A 19,956-nucleotide genomic window follows, 5' to 3' on the forward strand; every position below is an offset into this window, starting at 1 on the left:
ACAGTGGAGGAGCCAGGATTTGGATTTGGGTCCAGGCATTCTGGCTCAAGAGTTCCTGCTCTTAGAACTACACCAGTGATTCTCAAATTGGTGTTTATCAGAATCAGCTGTAGAGCTAAAAAAAGCACAAGGTGCCCAGGCCTGCTGAAGTAGGAGGGGCCTGGACCGTCATAATTTTAACAAGTGCTCAGCTGATTCTGATACCCATCAAAATCAGCAGCTACGGCATTATACTGTATTACTTAAAGGTAAGAAAACTGAGACACATACCCATTAAGAAGAAAAGAGATCTTTCGTAAGGGGGCTTTGAACTTATTATGGGACAGAAATAAGTTGAGCTCAAGGTACAAACTCTCAGTGCCTCAGACTGGCAAACAAAGATGGGAGCCATCTGCATCAGAGGACTGAACAACAGGAGAGAGAGGGGAGGGGTCCATGATCCTATTTCAGTAACTGAATTTCAAGCTTTGCTCCCATTGGTTAGATACAGGAAAGCCCACAGTACACAGTTCTATCAGGTCCAAGATGCCATACATTGAATTCACATTATTTTAGGTACCATTAAGAATAAAAAAGAGTCACCCATTAAACTATGACCTGCTATCCATTATAAGGCACATCAAAGTTTCTAAAATCAGAAAGAAAAAAACTGTGTGTCTTAGGATCGATGAAATATGGTACAAGCAGTGAACTCTAATGAACTTGGTTCTGAAACCGTGGAAATCACTCAGCAGGTTGGGGAGGCTCCTGCTGACAGAGTCCAAATAACATAGTTCCAACAACATGGAAAATAGTCTGTACTGCATATTTTAATATAATTTGTTTGCTATAAGAATTGAGTATACGTCCACTAAAAACAGAGGAATTCACACCACCTTAGGTTTTAGTACTCCATTTTCTTATCTATAAAAGGGTATAGTAAGGCTTATCTGAGATGACATATAGAAACGGATAGCACAGTACTTAGCACACAGAAGGAGACTGAAAATCACATTTTTCCCCTTTGCTAAGTCCGATGAGATTTTTATGTTGTTTGCAGTCAAGTTGTGGGAAGGAGGACGAAAAGGAAAAATAGATGTCCAAAATTAGAATGAAAATCACAAGGACCATATGATTTAAAACATAAGTACTTGTTTGATACTGTTCCAAAGTAAGTCTGCTTTACGAGGTGAGGCCAAGCTATAATCAATTCTGTACTAACGCTGAATAAATTGGAGATTCTTCATAATTAGCAGAAGAAATTACATACCCAGGAGATGCCAATACCAGATCAAAAATCTGATGCCTTAATAGGACTCGTAAAGAAAAAATACAGACAATATAATTGTGTGACATTTAACTCACACTTTCTTTAATAGAATTTGTGGGGGTTTTTTTTTTAGTCACAGTATATTTTTTATATGAAATGATGAATTTGTGAATTTCAGATATGGTTTTTTTTTCTTTTCTGAAGACCACAATTAATATTCCACTGGGGCAGATATCTAAAATTTAGACCCTGAAGGCTGCATCTCTTCCTGGAGTTTCAGTTTCTTGCAAAGGGAATTCCGCATGTGGAGCCCATTTTGGATAATGGGGACGCTGTAAGAATTGGTGCAGAGATACTTGCCAGCTTCTTGTGGAAAGATTCAGGACTGTGCCATGAATCTGAAGAGGTGAATAGGGCACTGTTTGGTGGGAAAACAGGGAGATAAATAGCCGCACACAGGGAAACGCGGCAGTCTCTGACAACAAGAATCACCCCAAAGTACCAAAACGACCCCGCGCAATGGGCTTTGTGTTATGTGAGGGTCATAAAAGCTTTCAGAAAAGCACAGGCATGTCCCTTTGAAAGAGCCTCTATGTATCTGGAAGGGTTCACTGAGAGTGAATAAAGGGTTAAGTTGCAGCAGTGTGGCCATCTCCCTAGAAAGACTGGGCTTGAATTCTCTCTTTCCCAGAAGACTGACAGAAACTTCCCCAGGTTTTAAAGAGTGTTACATTTTTTGCTCTGGAAGACCTTTAACAATTTGGAGGGGGAAAAAAATCTCTGACTGTAGGTCACAATTTTAAACAGGGAAGCCTTGAATAAAACGATTCATTCCTTCCCACATCCCTTCGGCCCACAATTGAACACCTACTCAGTGCCAGGCTCCAGGCTGTCTGCTGAGCAGGGGGCCCTAAAAAAGCCCTAGCACACAGCTGGTATTTTAAGAGCCTCTGAGCCCAGAAGACCACAGGGCTTTTTCCTGCAGCTGACTATATAGCCAGATAGCTGGGTCTTCTCCCCTCTTCCATCACTGCTGCTGTTGCCTTCACGGCTTCCCACCAGGAGGCCTTGCAACCTCCATCCGCGGGGCCTCTCCACTCTGTGTGGCCACCATGGCTGTTCTTCTAAAACATAAATTTGGGTCAAGGCTCCCAGGCATGGCATGCGAGGCAGTGCAGGAGCTACCTATATTCCAGCCACTGGGATTCACCCCTCGGACTCACCTTCCTTTTCCTTTCTGTGGCAGGTCCTTCTGCCTGGAATGCCCCCTGTCCCTCTCTTGTCTACCTGGTGAACTCCCACTGGTCTCACTTTAAATGTCCCACCTTCGAAGTCATCCTCACTGATCCACCTTGAAGCCCAGTGACTGCCTAGCCCGGAGCCCGGGACACGGCAGACAGATGTCCTGCTACCTTCTCCCGTTTCCCTCTTTGTTCTGCTGTAGCATTTTATTTCCTCCACTCAGCCTCAGCCTGGGTTATCTTTTCAAAACTTTGTTTAGAATCTCTGAGCTTCCTGGAGAGTGTGACTGTGTCTTGTTCATCTTTGTGTCCCAAGAAAAGTATCTGGTATAGAGCAGGCCAGTCCATGACAAAGTTTTTCACTGATACAAAGAATATATAAAGAGAAAAATAAGGGCACTGCTTAGTTCTCCATAGAGCTAAATGTGTTTTGCTAGTTTTTCTTCTGAAATGATATACTTGGAACTTCGGGCTTATTCAAATAATCTTTCTTATTTCTTGCACCACTCGTAAAACGAAATGGAATTATTGGGACAAGCATGAACCCTGCTTGTGTTGGAATCTGCACTCTGCCACTACTAGCTGAGTGACCTAAATAAAGCATATTATATAACCTCTTTGTGCCTTAGTTCCTCATCTGTAAAATGGGAAAAATAATAGTCACTGCTCCATGGGGTTGTTGTGATGATTAGATAATTTACTATATGTAAAGTATGTCTCACATTGAAACAAGCACTCTCTATAGTAGTAACTACTATTATTTCATTTCCTGGAACTTAGGTAAGAGAAGTTTATTTCATCAATGTCCTTACTTAACAAAATTAAAACATTAGAAACTTTGTTTTTCATACATCCTGCCTACCTGCAAACATGACCTTATTTACTTTTGAAATTTTAATCATCTGTGACATCCAAATTCTGGGAATCACTTTTTTAATTACTTAGAACTCTAAAGGGGACATAAAGGACCAGATTTGAGTCCAAGCACCACCAAACTGAAGTTAGCAAAGTTAGCAAACTACTGGGGTAAGAAGACCCACCTTGGATTAAGGCAGGTTGGGGCTGGTCGTTAGGGACGTGGCAGAGGTGCTGGAAAACCAGAACCCCTCCTAGCAGAGAGCTGGGAACATGCTGACTGGTTGCCAGATGATGCTCAAAGATTTGTAAAGGTCCTACATACTAATGGTTTCCACAGAGCAAGCTAAACCTTTTGAGGAAAAACCTACTGTCATTATTGCTTATATGCTGTTGACTAGCCTTTTATTCATGTGAATGAGGGACTGGTCTAAAGGTTTCACTGCGTGAGCATATTTCTAACATGGAAAAGACAGGTGTTTATGTATCAAATAAACAGAGACAGAGTAATACACTCATTAAGCTTTGGTTTCAGTCTCACTAAAAAAGAGGATTCCAGCAAAAAAAGGAAAAAAAAGGCATAACTCAAAGAAGTGACCTGAAATATAAATCTTTAGAGTTTTAGAGTTTTTCTAACACATTCTTTCTTGAATCACTATAAATAGTGAATTAATGTGTCTATTTCTTTAGGCAGAGATGCCCTTACATAAGCAATAGTTAAATACACAGTTTAAAGAAAATAATATCATGACAGCAACATAAAACCAATGGAACCTACTGGCCAATTAATTCCTATGCTCCCCTCTCCCAATCTCAAATCCTTTCTGATATTACTTGTAGAAAGACGCATCTTTAGAACCATATTTGTTTCATTCAACACAGTTCACCCTGTACCCCGCACAGGCCCTGATATACAGCAGGCTTTCAATGAATATACTATTTTGTCCTGAAGGAAGGGAAGGAAGCTAACACTTCTTGGAGACCTACTATGTGCAAGGCCCCACATGAAATCACTTTCACATACATATCAACACTGTGTATTTCGCCTTCACACTGTTCATCAATATGGAAAGCAAGAGAAACAAATTTTATTGATAGGTTGTAGGTCTAGTTGAGAGACAAGCTATAGATTTCAATCCCCTCTTCTCACCAGGTCACCCCATGTTTATAAACCAACCAAGATCCTAGAGTTTTCATGCAAGATGATTTTCCATCAGCTTCATTGCTTGGTTTGGTTTCTTCTACATGTGACATTTCAATATTTCAGCCTTTCTCTTCTATAAAGGTCCTCAGGGACCATACAGTATACAAGAAAGAAAATGAATTCTTTTTCAAAGGGGTATGGACTCAAAGGAAAGAGATCCCAGATTCCAGGATCTAGATCCATCCTACCAGGTGTTTGTGGCAAATATGTCTTCAATCTCTTTGCCAACATTTATATTTTAAATTCAATTATCTGCAAAAGAAAAGGGCTGAAATAGGTGATGAATTCATTGATTCAGACAACAAACTTACACTAACTATTCTGTGTATATCAAATGCTTTGTCTCGTGCTGGAGATATAAAGACATTCAAGACAAAATAAAAGCCAACTCCTGCCTTCAAAGAGAGCCCAGTCAATTGAGGTCACATTTTATGTGACCTCAAAGATTCCTTTTAATTCTAAAACACAGCATGTCCTGAGAATGCAAATGTCACTTAAACTCACTCTATAACAGTAATTTCCAATCACGTTTGTTATCTTAGACCAGGTCCAAGACCTGAAGTAGAAGTGTGTGGCATACTGTCTCAATGACAAATGGTTATAATAACTATAATGAAAAAAGAGACGATTTCTAAAAGGCTTTCCTCTAAATCTGACTTCGGCACCTGAACAGTAGGAGTTCCTATTGTTTCCAATACCCCTTTTCATTTCTGGTTCTCTTGATGAAGTATAATATTTGAACAATGCTCTGGCAGACTGAGGCAAAGTAGGCTGAGAAATTGAACACCCTACCATAGCTGACTAAGGGAACAAAGTGAGGGATATTTATTTTATTGGCTACTTTGAATTTATTATAGTTTACTCATAATTTCCTGTCTCATTTCTTTAGTGCTCTTGGAATTTACATCAGGATGTCTTAGGTTATCACACTCCTTCCCTCCTTTGTCCCAATATTTATGCCAACAGACTGAACTGACTTTGAGAAAGTCCCTGGACAAAAAATGAAGGGGAAAATACCCAAAGGTTTAGTTGGAGAATGGCAGAAGCTTTGGAAAAAAATCTGAAAAAGCAATGAAGATGAAAATGGAAACTCTGTGAAAATTAATGTAGTGTAGAATTGGCGAACATACCACTTATTTCTTTAAACAAATAGAAGAAAGAACCCGCTTATGAGGTGCACCCAAATAATTCACAGGTGGTGAAACTATTAGAGTCCTGCAATTTCTTGCCTCAGAAGTGGAATAAATCTCCTGGATTCTAAATGGTGTAGCTCATACACGTGATTTCTCTGCCATTCCTGTTCTCTCAACTAACCCCACCTTTCCATGAACAAGGTCTTTTTGGTTTTATTGTAATTAACTTATTTTAATAACCACTTTAGAGAAAAATCTAGTGAGGAAGGGAGACACAGCCTACTATCGTAACTGCACTTACAGAAATATAATTCCAAATGGAATGTGCTTCTTTTTTGCCTGGATTTTGGTTATTACAAAGTAAGCACAATGTAGTGGAAACTACTTAACATTGAAATCTGCCAGCATGGCGCCCCAATGATAGTGGGCAGATGAAAACTCTCTAGATACTGGTTGCACATAATTAATGATAATTCTCATGATGCTTCGAGAAAAGTTTTTCGCTAAAGAATTTATTTTAACAAGATACTGTTCTAGTGTGTTCTGCTGTACAAACTGATACTCTGAATTATAAAAATTGGATGTTTGAAGTCAAATACTGATAATGTCCATGAAGATGAATAATCTGTGGAAAGCCATAATTTACATTTATGCATCGATAAAAGGATTAAACAGCTAGTGTCTAAGCAGATGGAAAAAAGTTACTTACAAAATAAGCCATCTTGTGGGACAACTGAAAACAATTATATCCACCACAAGACTATTTCTACAGGGAGTATTTTTTTCAATTGAAAAAAAAAAATCACTGACAACAGAATGTCCAAAAACCTACTAGGCTCCTCACTGCAAGGACTGTGTCTGAAACTGTCTTCCATGGAGCTTGGTTCTGTGTTGGGTATACAGCTGGTGATAGATAAGTGGTTTTCACATGAATGAAAGTAATCACTTGAAGTTTTATAGTACTTTGGAGTTGACAAAACACTTTAGCAACTAATGCTGCATTTGCCTCTCACGGTGTTCTGGAGAGTTAGGTGGGATGGGCCATCGTGCATGGACTGAGGAGATAAAAGCTGAAGCGAATTATGTGACTGGGCCATGGTCATAGTGCTGGAATCAGCACTACAGCCCAGATGTTTATACTCTAAAACTGGGGCTCTTTCATGGCACTTGGACACCTTCTAGAAAAATTCATCAAAAACAGTTGAGACTAGGTATATTAAAGAAGTGTGCTTTACTTTATATGCTACTGTATGAAACATGTTTGTGTGTGTGTGTGTGTGTGTGTGTGTCTATGAGTGTGAGTCTGTTCCCCTCACTGTCACTTGTTCACCCCTTTGTTTTCTGACATCTGCCTTTGGAGCTGCACTGGTGTTATGCCTCGATTTCTACTTCTTGGGTTCTTTTTCTGTTTTCTCCTTGGGTCTGTGTGGTTCTGTGTCCTTGGCCAGGTTGTGTGGTCCTGTTCTGCTCCATGAGCTTCCCATTGTTTACCACAGTCCCTGCTGCCTTTTTTTGTTTTTCCCCCCTTATTTTTCACTGCTCCATTCACTTCTGGATTTGATCTGAAAAAAGGACACAAACCTATTTTCCTATTTTGCCACACAGCCCCAAGTACTTAGAGCACTCTACGTATGGAATAAATTGCAAATCATGAAGATTAAACCACCATTAGGATGACATGTCATCTGCTTATTTTAGTTTTCCCATATAATAAGTGGAAAGTGGTATTAGTACTTACTCATGGGCCTGAAGGTCAACTAAATTTGAAACATATGTTATTTTCAAAGGTTTTCAGTATAACAAACAACACCTTCCCCCAAATCTCAGTGTTTGAACACAACAATGGTTTATTTCTTCCTTGTGATTAAATGAATGTTCACAAGTGTAATTCTGTCAGAGTGGCAGGGTGGGGCTCTGTTCCATGCAGTCACTCAGGATTGAGGCCTTCCATTTGGTGGCCTTACCACTTTCTAGAGTCTTGACGTTCTTTACTGCATTCTCTGCATCCAGAAGCCATGTAAAGAGAGAGTTCTTGGTGCTTGGAGGATTATGTGGAGGTGCCAGGCCTAGAAGTGCCACATATCACTTCTAACAACATTCCATCCACCAGAACTCAAACATATTGCATCAACCGATCACAGAGAAAGCTGGGAAATAGTTTATCTTTGTGCTCCATAGTACAATGAAGCGAATTTTGGTGAATCCATAGCATTTTCTCTGCTAAAATGAGAGCTTATAACTCCCTTCCAGTTTTATGAAACTGTGGCTAATATAAAGGCACATGGGTAAGGTGGGGTCCAGGTGGGGAGATCTCTTTAAAAAATAAAACATTTGGCAAATATCTTGAGAAACTCTTTTTTATATCTAACATCATTCTGCCCACAAGAATGTCATGAGCTTTGCTGGTGAACCAGAATTGGTGAAATGCTTCACATGTGGAATGGATGCTCACGTTTCCCCCTGCTACTTGGACTGTACCCTCTTCTCAGCTTTTCTTAGCAAGTCAGTCTTATTTATCCATTTACTCTTGCATTCAACAACATTTACTGAGACCTCATTACCAGGCATGCTGATAAAGGTAGGAGGAACCAGTCATTCCTTCTGCTGTCACCCACAAGTCTCTGGAACAGACAGGAAAATGAGCACAGTATGAGAAGTACAATGAGAGGCAGATGCAAGGAAGCAGAAGAACTAGAAGAAATTACATTTAAATTTTTTGTCAAGAATACAACTAATTATTCATGCCTCTGACAAACAATTACTCCATGCGGCTACACTGGTAGAATTTGAGGTCGGGGTATTCAAACAGAAATTATTCCTTCCAATAAAGGTTATGATAGTTAATGAGAAAAGATACAATGAAATAAGACATATTTCTATGACTGGAATAGAGACTATTAATAAACAGAGGAAACTATTCAAACTGAGCTTCTGGAAATACAACAAGCAAAAAGCCAGGGGTCACTGTTGGCTGCAGGCTACTCCCATTGGGACCTCTTTTTGACACAGCCAGGAGATGTCTAACTGCTCTACATACTAGGTGCTCCCAGTTAGCAAAGTCCCTGGGAGAAGAAATCAGAACAGTGAAGCTTTATTCAGTGCAGTTTTTAATCGTGAAATTCGGGAATTGGGGAGATTTAGTCATTTATTTTTGAGCTCATGGAAAGAAGGGGTTGATAGCAATAGCTTACCCAGTTAGCAGGCGGGCTCCCCACACAGCTGTGCTGGCCTATTTCAATTAGGATCCTTTCAGACTGACATCACCTCTGCTGTGCCAGTCTTAAGCCGCTCAGGAGCCAGCACTGCCAATCAAGCCAAAAGTCAACCACATGGGATGGTTTTTATGATGGAGACAGAAAAATGACATGAACTTGTCTCGTTCTGGTGAAAACACAAAGTGTGAAGCCAGCTCTCTAGACAAAGAAAAATTAGTAAAACCAGCAAGACTTTAAAACTTAATTGAGACATATTTTCCTGTGATTATCTCAACATACTTCATCAGTAGGTTACTCATGATGAGTCAAGGAATGCTTTCACTCAAGAAAAGACTACGGTCCTCCTGCTACAAAGAGGTCACTTCTGGGTCACTCTACTCATGAGACCACAAGAAACAGTAGAATCTGCTGTGTGAATGAAGGAAGGGTAGAATGAAACTTAAATAATTAGACCTGGAACCTGAAATAGACAAATTAAAAGCAAAGCTGTCACTTTACCAAAGACCCTGGACAGTATATACAAAGTTAGGAAACACTGAATGTATGGAGAATTAGGGAACCACCTGAGTCTCTTTACATCCTTTGTTCTCTTAATTTAGTTCACAAACCATTATGATGCCTGTATATACAAGACAGTCTACTAAGTGCTGTAGGAAATGCAGAAATGCATAGGACACTGTATTTTTCCTGAAATAGTTTTAAATTATATTTTGATTAAGCCATAATAAAGGGGAGAACCAAAACACCAGACTATGCCTCATGCAAACATAAATTGTGTGCAAAATGTACTGACAAACTGGGTAAAAAATGAGTAGCAAGGACAAGGGTTAACTACACTTCACTGATTAAAATTGCACATACCCTGACTTTAGTTTTGTCATAAAGGTATAGGAATGAACTTTGTGTGCTCCTAAGTTTGAGTAATAGCCTACCCCGTGGTAGAGAATTGCTTTCCACTTTATTCGCACATATTGGTAAAGGAAAATCAACGTGTATTAATACTCATATAAATGCACAAATACATTTATTTATTCACTCTCTTTCTTTCAAAAGCCTTTAATATATCCACAGTCTTTCAAGGGAAAACTCTGCTGGTGGAACAGGACTCTTTTGTAGTTCAGTAGTGACCACTATTGGGCAAACTTCCTTCAACTTACATGAAGCCACAGAACTGATTCACATGAAAATAATAATGGGGGCCAGAAAGTGGTCCTAAAACAGACTGAAACACTAAGGAAAAAAACCCAGGAGCCTGAGAAAACAAGAATGGAGCTGATCCTGTCTAGACAAGAAACGTCACAAAAACATGAAGTAAATAATGTTTAAAGAAAGGCCTCACTATGTTCCGCAGATTTACGTGAAATATCCTTAAGCTTGATTTAAAGACAATCTAGGCATGAGAGTAAGAAATAGAGGTGGAGGAAACAGTTACAGAAATGTGCTTGTGCAGGCACATGGGGACACACACACACACATACTGGAGCAGGCCACAGTCTGCTGTCAATAAGGGATTTAACATTCATTGCCCAAGCTAATGGTGCTTCTCGCCTTCCAAGATAGATCCACTTAGATAATAGTGGAGGAGAGTGCCAGAGAGACTGAAGGGAATGGGCTATTGTGTTTGACTAGTTTCCATGTATAAATTAGTGCAGAGAAGAAGAAATTCAACAGAAAAACACATGTACTTTATTATAATTCTGAGTGTTACTCTTGCAACTCCCACAATAGCAGGCGAAACAGCTTAAAACCACTTAAAAGAAACAAAAGGCAAATGCAAATATGATTAAATGCCTTTCTGACAAGAAGAGATTTGACTTCAAGTTGGGATGGACACATATGTCAATGGCCGGTCATGGTTTCTGCCACATTCCTTTTCATCTAAACAATTGGAACAAAGGAGAGAGAAGGGAAAAGAGGAGCAGGGTGGGAAGATGGGGGAAGTCGGGGTATGTGGCTTGAGTTGACATGAATATCAGAATGAAATTCTCCTGATCAGTGCTACTGTCCTACTGCATCCAGAGTAAAAATGAAGTCTATGATGTACGAGTTTTGCATGAAAATTTTGTTGGTGACCAAAAATAGATATAAAAGACACAGGGACTTTACTCTCAGGAATAACACTCCAATAGGAAAGGGTTTTGACGAAACTGAGGGTGAACAGAATTCAATATTTGTATACACTCAACAACCAAGTCATGATACAGATGATTCTGCTATCAGTGATACGAAGGCTGCTTTGAAGTAGAAACTTGGCTTACCACTAAACAAATGGGATGTTTTCCAGTTAAGTAAAAGAGATCTTTAAAAATTGCTTACATTAACTCTAAGACTAGACCAACTCTTGTAATGTATAGAAGAATTACAGGAAAAAACAAGCCACCCAGTTCAATTTCTCCATCCAGACCCAAGGATGAGCTGACAGTGCCACACTCCTAGTTCTAAGTCAACTATTGATCAGGCTACAGGTCACTTCCTCTTAAGCCAATAACTTAATTTCACCTACAAAGCTAAATGGGGCAGTTAATCAGCAAGTGTATCAAGTGCCCATAATATTGTACACATCTTTAATGGCCAAGAGGAGGCAAAAAGCCTAAATATCTCCAACAAAGACTCCAGACCAACCTAGGCCACTGTTTCCATCACTGCTAAACATTTTACAACCGTAGTACAACACAAAGTATTTTTCTCTCCATTATTTCACCCTTGAGGTCAACTATAAGCTTGTTTCCTTATCTGTAAAATGGAGTTTAAAAACGTCTTATCCGCAAGGTTATTGTGAGGATTCTTTGCAGTGAATGAATTTTCAAACAACTGGCCTCACAGTTTGGCACCGTCAGATATACAATACATGGCAGGTTAATGCTGTTATTACTCTATACAGGGATGTACTTTGCCACTCACCAGTCCTTTCTTTTTTGGTGTAACTCTCAGAATCCTAATTCATTTAAATACAGGCATAAAACAAGCCTGGGTTTTATGTCATTTTATCCTCATAATACAGTTACTATAATTTAAGCAATATATGTTTCAGGTTTTAAATCTGAAAGAAGCAAACACTTCTTTTTTCCCCCACCTAAGTGCAATTATATGCTCAAATGCATGTATAAATACTCAAGGTATCAAAGAGAAATAAATGCATTTACCAAGTAGGTAGCAAAACAATCTACTCCTGAATGGGAACTTTTTTTTCCAAAGTATAATGAGATCAGACTTCCATATGAAGATACCAAAGAAGTAATGTGTACTGGTAATTTGCCTTATGGTGCAATTAAATGGGAAAATAATACATACTTCTTAAAAATCACAAAGTAGGGAAGACTAAGGCAAACTAACAGTGTGTATATAAGTAACACGTCCCACATGGAAAAAATGAGACACCTTTCATAAATTGCTTACTCCTCTAGTCATAAAGGACACCTAAACATTCTGCTTTTTATATTCGTCGGAACAGCTAAAATCTTACGGTTCATTCATGCTTAAAATTCAGTTTGCCTTTAAATGTCCATGAAAACTTGAAACTATATTTCTATATCCACAGCATTTGCAATGCAGCTTTACGAGTTCTTGGCTATAATAATGCAAATAAGAAGTGGAAATGTTAAAATACTTAATCACTGTCTGATGATCTGATGAACCTTCTGGGAGTTTTTCAATTTGTGCTAAATAGCTTGCTTCCCTTCTTCAAAATTATATAATGCAGATCAAATTTGTCAGAGCCTAATCAGAACAAACATCCCTTCACCATCAATGAAATGGTTCAAACTTATATGCGTGTTATATTTTTACCTTTTCCCCTTCTTGCCTGGTTACCCTCTGAGGAAGTGCTGGCACGCCATAAATGTGAGAGGGAGAGCTACAATCACGTTTGTTTGGAATCAGCCTGTGCAAATTTTGGAATCAAACCTTCAGATGAGGTTTATGAAGCTGCTTGCCCAGAACACTCTGGTTTGAAAAAAATGTGCATTGCTATTAATATTTTGAGTGTAGATTTTTTTTGGACAGTAAATGTTCATTTTCTGCCCATAAAACCAAGTATGAGTCACAACGGAACGTTTACTTCGAGTCAAAAATGCAGTGTGTGCTGATGTTCAAGGCAGAGCGTCTTATCACTGTGACTGTGGAAAGCAGCCGCACAAAAAGTCAGCATTTTCTTCTTCTTCAAAAGCAGATCTGAGATCAAAGACTATAATCCTCAATTCATAAATACTAGCATTAACTTGTATCCATAGATGACTTGCAGTAATTATCAGCCATACTCTGGGTTGGCTGCGGAGAGGTTTTCCTTCCCTCTTTTACCTGGTCCCCTAGCACACGTGCACAGAGGGAGAAGAAATCATAAAAGGCAGTGGCGGAAAGCCCCTCACAGCCCATCCTTCAAAAAATTACAGGAACACCACAGTGATTGAGCTTGATATCAGGATGTCTGTTACCTAAATTCCAAGCATGCACACCACCTTTGTACAGCCCTCGGCTCACAACTCTATGCAGTATATCCCAAAGTTCATGTCTCAGTATTACTATATACCTCTACTTAATTCCACAAAGTCTTACAGACTTTATTTTGCTTGGGCAGTTGGGGTTCAAGTTCTGAAAGAAGCTTTTTTTTTTTTTTTAAATCATGTAAATTACTTTACCTGGCGTTTGAAGATAAAGATACACACACTCACATACACACATATACACAGCACCCCAACAGCACCCAAACTAAATGGCCACAGCAATGTATTGAAATGAAAAGGCATTTACCAGGAGCAGGAAAGCCAGAAAGAGGAACGGTGTGCCAGGAGTTGCCCGACGGCAGCATTCCATGCTTGGATCCTTGCCGGAATCCGAATCGGACACTGAATAAGCTGCTAAGTGCTCCTCTGCCTGCTGTCACATCCAGGACTGGTGCTAACACTCCAGCCCTGCCTATCAGCTTCCATCAGCCCCGCTCACATTTCCTGACTGAGGGGTGGGTGGGTGGGAGGATGGGTGGGGGGTAAGCTGAATGGAATCTCTCTCGGAGCAGGCAGCCAGCCAATCAGGCTCCTGCTAATCAGACACGCTGAATAACAAAGGGGGGGGACAGAGAAAGTGTAACTGTGTGAGGGGGAAGGGGGGGCGGGGAAGGACGAAAAAGAAAGGAGTGCGGAGCACGCAGCAGAGCCAGAAGAGAAAGGCAAGAGATGCAGAATTGCAAAAGATGAAGGAGAGCCCTGTGCTTTTAACTAACCTGGTTAGTTCTTTGTGAGACGCGTTTCTATTTGCCCTTTGCTCGTGCTGATGCCTGTTGCTTTGTAAAGTACAGTAGCTCCCTGTGACTCTGTATTGTTCCATTCGGGAGAGAAACCTAATCCCTGTCAATATATAACATATGCCATAAAGGGAAAGAACCACAGACAAAAAGTGACTTAATGTGCCCTTTAAACGTGTTCTGTATGCACTTTATTTCTCTTCCATAAAGTTCCTCTTTATTTCCCCCCTTGATTTAGAAAAGGGGGACTGTATAACATTTTGAAAGTTCCTCACTAAACTGAAGTAGAGGCATAAGTTACTTTGTGTATTAATGATTTGATGCAAAGAAGAAGAAAACAAAGCGGGTTACTGCTTTGCTAAGTGACAATTTCAAACAGCCCAGGTTGACTAATGCTAAAGGCACAACTAGAAATTTAGATTTCCCTCACTTAAAAAGAAGCCCTTAACAAAGACTCTGGGATGTGTGGGGCTGAAATTCAGGGTTGAGGAACAGCCTGGTTTTGACACACTGCCAACGCTCAACTATCTGCTTTAGCAGGAGGAGGGAAAGGAAGGGTGAATTAAATCCTCAGTTAATCCCCAAACCTTTTATCCAAACGTTTCAGCCTCCTCCTTATCCATGTCCTTTATCGGAGCTGCTATAATGCCGCAGTAAAGACCGAAGGGAGTTTTACCTCCTTTTCCTGCTGTTGCAAGAGTGCTGGATGAGGAGGTGACCTTCCCGGTCCTGTCCAGCCCTGGAGGAAGGGCTGATGGACAGTGAAACAAGAGGGCCGGGCCAGCGACAGCAAAAAGAAGGTCCAGGAAGCTTCTGAGTCTGGTTAAGCCACCAGCAAGCAAGCTTGGACTCTACCGGAGGAGAATATTTTTTTTTACAGTTTTAGAAAAGCATCAAGTGTCAAACAAGGACATCTTTCTCTTTATCTGTTAAGGAAATCATGGAGTTTTTGAAAGAATGAAATAGCAAACTTGGCCTTACATTTCCTTAGGTGTGTCACCAGGAAGTTCTTCCTTTGTAGATCTCCTGATAGCCCAGAAATACAGATGGTGGAGGTAGAAGACATTTAAAATTAATGTTCTTTCCTTTTATTAGTAAAAAAATACTGACAACAGGCATGAAACACACAAATATGGAAAACCTGATCAAGCCATAATAGGCATGTGAATATAGGCAGGGCTGCTTCTAGACATACCTGCCGTGCTGCTTTTCAAAAAGATGGAGAGAAGCAAGTTGTTCAACCTCAGTCAGGTTCCTTACTTCATATGGTGTACCACTGAGAGACAGAAGAGCTGTAAAAATCCCATTTTCAACCTTCTAGGAAGATCAGGGCACACAAGTATCTATCTGCCTTTTTCCTCACCTAGGAAACTGGATCGTACAAAACCACAACAAAGAGGTCCTATTCTTGAAGTACGCTTTTCCCCTTCAGAAAGATTAGTTTTACAAATCTCTCAAAAAATTAGCTAAGGCTCATAAGCTAAAGATACTCACAAGGAGATGTAAAAATGCTTGACTGGCATTATCGGAAATCCTCATCATATTAAAAATGGATTGATGGAAGTAAACTTTCACTCAGAAAGCTGCATGTTATCTCTCTCTTCTACATACTGGAGCTTTATGCTATGGGGTTTTTCCTTCTATCAGTGTCATTGGCTAAAGGGTTTCAACTTGTTCTGAAAAATAGAATAAAAATGGAATATTTTATCTAATACCACTTCCTCCCTCCTCACACGTAAACATCACTCATCAGGCAGACCCAAAGGGAAGAACAGGTGGGAGAAGGCAGAGTAACAAGAATGATAATAATACAATACTGTATGGAGAAGAAGAGAGAAAAAGAAAAAATTGGCATGCTCAGAGATAACCAGTAGTCACTTCAAGGTTAGTCTAATTCCTTCCTGCATTGGAAATAAAGACTGTCTAGATATTTGGAGTCACAGATTTCTGCCTTGGAATTTTGATGAACATGTCAATGCCCAGAAAGATGGTCACCTCAATGAAGTCACTGAATAGTATGATTATTTTTAATTCAAGCCCTAGGCCATATATTGAATGCCCAGAGGATGCCTGCCACAATGTCTCAGGCTTCTGGTCCCTTTGTGAGTAGTATTTGCTTTCCTCTTGGGGCTGCCCAGAGAAGCAAGGAAAAGCCACTGTACAGTCAAGCATTACACCTTGTAGGGCAAACTCTCAGCTGACTGTAATTTCAGAAAACTAAGAACAAAATCAAGTTAGGGTGACTGGGGTAAGTTTAGAGGGTGAGCTAATTCTGGTAATTACCAAAGTCTATGGGTTACCTTTAAAGTCTACGAAGACTTTATATTTATACCTAGAATCTCATTTGACTTTTTGACCACTCTCTGAAGTTGGTTAAGTACTCACCCCATTTTACATACTTGGAAACTGAGGCACAGAAAAATTAAGTAACTTACCTGGGGCCCCACTAGTTAGAACTGGACTTTGAACAAGGTTTTCTGACTGTAAATCACTCTCATCTCATATACATATATATGCATATATGTATGTATGTGTATATATATATATGTATTACGTACGTATACGTGTGTGTATGCAGATATTAGCAGTGGTGTCATACTGCTTGGAGAAGGGCATTTACAGTAAAGGCAAAAGAACAGAAGGCAGGCTACCCAGGTTTTACAGTGGGTATATGGTACCCAACAATGGAAAGTATATTTTTAGTCTACAACTTCTTTGTCTCCCATCTTTGTCATTTCTAAAACCATTTTCAGTGCCAAGGAAAAATCACATAAAACCCTAGGTAATCTAGAGCCATACTAGCAGCAGCCTGGGAAAGGCCTCATATGGCATCTGAGCAGGGCGTTGGCCGCGTTCCTTTTTTCCTCTCTAGGTACCTAAATTAAAGCCGTCTGCCAGTGTCTGAGCACCAGCAGCCGCAGCAGCAGTGGTGGTGGCGGCAGCAGCTGCTATAATACTGGTTCCTGGTTCCCTGCACAATATATTAGGTGAAATGAAAGGAGCAGTAAGCGAGAGAGTGTCAGAGCTGTCTGAAGCATCATTCCAAGTGGTATGGATTGAACAATACTTAATTTAAAAAACACCAGCTTGGACAGGAGCAAGCTGTTAACATTCCGTGTGCTTTATGGCAGGAAAGAGTGAGCTAAACTCTCGGAATTTCTCTCCCTGGGGAGAGTGCCTTACGGTGTTCATTCGGAAGCCACCTGTCTCTTCCCGAGGCGGGGCCTCCTCGCTTGGCCCTCTAGCTGTAGTGACTAGTCCGGGGAGGGACTGAGGGTCTTTTGGAAAGGACTTGGGGTGGGGAGTGACAGCGAGGTGGGTAGGGCCCCATTGCCCCTCTCCACCTCCCAGGGTTTTACTATTCTCACGGGCCCGTGTGGAAGTGGTTTGATTCCCCTGGCTAATTCTGAAAATTAAACGGAGGGGAAAATGGAGTGAGGATGAATGAGATAAAAAACTACAGGAAGCCGATTGCTGGTCTCAGAGGCAGAGCTGGAATTTGAGTAGGAGTCAGTAGCTCTGCCATTCACCTAATCATCCTCTACCACCCAGGCCACCGGAGACTGTTCACCGTTAACTTTCAAATCACCTTTCACATGTGACCTAATGGGATGTGAGCAGAAACTTCACCAGGGAGAGAGTGATCACTGTTCTTATTTTATAGATAAGAAAACTGGTGCTCTCCTATGATAAGTGAGTTCATCTAAGTTTCTTATTAGCAGGGGGGAAATTGGATCTATATCTAAGGTGGTCTGACTTCCCCCTAGACAAGCCTCTGAGAAGCTGATGAGAACAGCTACATTTACTAAGAGTCTTCCATGTGCCAGGCACTGTTCTAAGTACTTTCTATTTATTACTTCATGTAATTCTCACAACAATCCTATGGAATAGGTCCACTTACTATCCTCACATGGATGCTATTTCTGGTGGATTAGCCATCAACATTCAACAACCAGTGCCTTCTTGAAATTCAGAGGCCAGAAACCTAGAAACCGCATTTCCCAGACTCCCGTGCAGCTAGTGTACCAGAAGCCATTTTGATTTGGCCACTCGGAAGCACTCCCCTAAGATTTGGAAGGCAGAAGTGAGGCAGAGACTGCGCTTTGCTTACTGTGCTTGTAGAAATGGCTACAGAGCAGTGTGGTTTGCCTGCATCCATGCTAATCAGTCGCTACCTTTCTGGGTGTCAAGAGGCAGGCCTGGGATGTGCAGTTTATTAGCTGGATCAGAGAAGGAGGCGTGGCTTGCAGTCCTTGCATTTCCACTGAGCAGGTGAATTCCCAGCTATGGAAGAGACAGCAGAGACAGCAGCTCCCTTGGTGACCTGCTGCTGCACAGCAGCACAGGAATCTTCCAGAAGCTCAAACTAGAGTCTTTTTCATTAACAATTCCAGTTTACTGTGGGTTAATTAATAACATATAACACTTTCTGCTTAAATGTGTGTGTGTGTGTGTGTGTGTGTGTGTGTGTGTGGTGGGGGAGGTGATTCAACTTATTTATTTTATGAGGAGGTACTGGGGATTGAACCCAGGACCTTGTGCATGCTAAGCATGCACTTTACCACTTGAGCTATATCCTCCCCCACTTTCTGCTTAAATTAACAAGACTAAGTTCTGTTTTCTTTGCAGAATCCTTGACTGATTCTTTAACACAGGAGAAAACTGAGGCATGGAGAATTACATAACTTGTCGAAATCACAAGATCTGAATCCAGACCATCTATGTCCCTAAGCACTAGGAAGCACTGCCTCTTTGTTGAGCAAAAGGCCACGAGAGTTCAGAGAAGGGAGAGGTCACTGCTGATTTAAGAACTCAGAGAAAATTAAGTATCCAAATGGAAAAACAACAGAAATTGAAAAAGACCCTGGGACACACAAAGAATTGTAGGGATTAAAAAAAAGAAGGAAAAGGCTTTACAAGTGAGGAGAACAGAGTAAGGAGAGAGAAAGCAGGAACATGTGAGACCCAGGCTTTGACTCACCCTGACCCACTATTTTAGGCCTCTTAAAGGGGAAAGATAGACTTTTAAAAATTTTTTCTTCCATAGTCTCAGATCCCACGCTCAGTGATGTCCCCTACAAAGTGTCTAACACCGTAAGTTATATATGCAAGGGACTCAACAAATTTTAAATTTTGATTGTATTCATCTCTAGCTGCCTGAAGCACCAGGAGCCTCTGTTTACATTTTTTCCTCTCATCGACAAGGCTTCACTCAGGGCTCCTCACACTGTAAGGACTTGGTTAGAATCTGCGACCCTGGCCAGTAGCAGAGAGGAACTGTGGAGGCTGCTTGGTGCGATGGAAAGAACCCAGATAGCCACAGCTGTCCTAGTTCCTGCCAGCAGGTTCTGAGGAAATAAAATGCTGAAAGCCCCTGATCCTGTTTTTTTTGTTTGTTTGGTTTTTACTTTAAGCTGTTCAATGATGAGACTACTGCTTAGGACCGAAAAGCTGTCGTTGGAGGGTGGAGAGAGGGGTTTGCAGAGTCTAGCTGAGGGCTTGGTACTAAATAGGAAATCAGTAAATCATGCCCAAGCTAGATGGTGTGTAGGTCAGTGTCCACTGGTCATGTCTTTCACCTATTCTGTGTGTTTGAAAATTCTAATAAAATTCTAGGACAAAATCATTGTCAAAATTTAGATTCTAATTCTAGGACCCCTGCCCACCCCCCTCCTCAAAAAAACAAACAAACATAAAAACCCGAAAAAAACAAACGAACAAAACAAAACTGATAGCAGAGCACTAAACTGCGCTGAGAGGCCAGAATTATTATTCATCACTCTCAAACTGATGGTCTCTGTACCTTCTTGTTCTACATTGCTG

The 19,956-nt window shown here is 40.6% G+C and overlaps 1 protein-coding gene across 3 annotated transcripts in view; it reads right to left on the minus strand.

Moving 5' to 3' along the window:
* The window catches only part of ADAMTSL1 (ADAMTS like 1), an 825,910-nt gene that overhangs the window by 359,405 nt on the left and 446,549 nt on the right, over positions 1-19,956 (minus strand). Inside the window, exon 1 of one of the 3 annotated variants that reach the window (XM_014555590.2) lies at positions 13,644-14,145. The exons of the other annotated variants lie outside the window; for them this stretch is intronic. Coding sequence (XP_014411076.2) covers positions 13,644-13,706 — 63 coding nt within the window. The 5' untranslated portion in view covers positions 13,707-14,145. Of the gene's footprint in view, positions 1-13,643; positions 14,146-19,956 lie in introns of those variants that run through there. 3 annotated transcript variants of the gene reach the window in all.

Source organism: Camelus ferus, chromosome 4 (assembly GCF_009834535.1).
Source record: "Camelus ferus isolate YT-003-E chromosome 4, BCGSAC_Cfer_1.0, whole genome shotgun sequence".
In the NCBI taxonomy this organism is placed as follows: Eukaryota; Metazoa; Chordata; class Mammalia; order Artiodactyla; family Camelidae; genus Camelus; species Camelus ferus.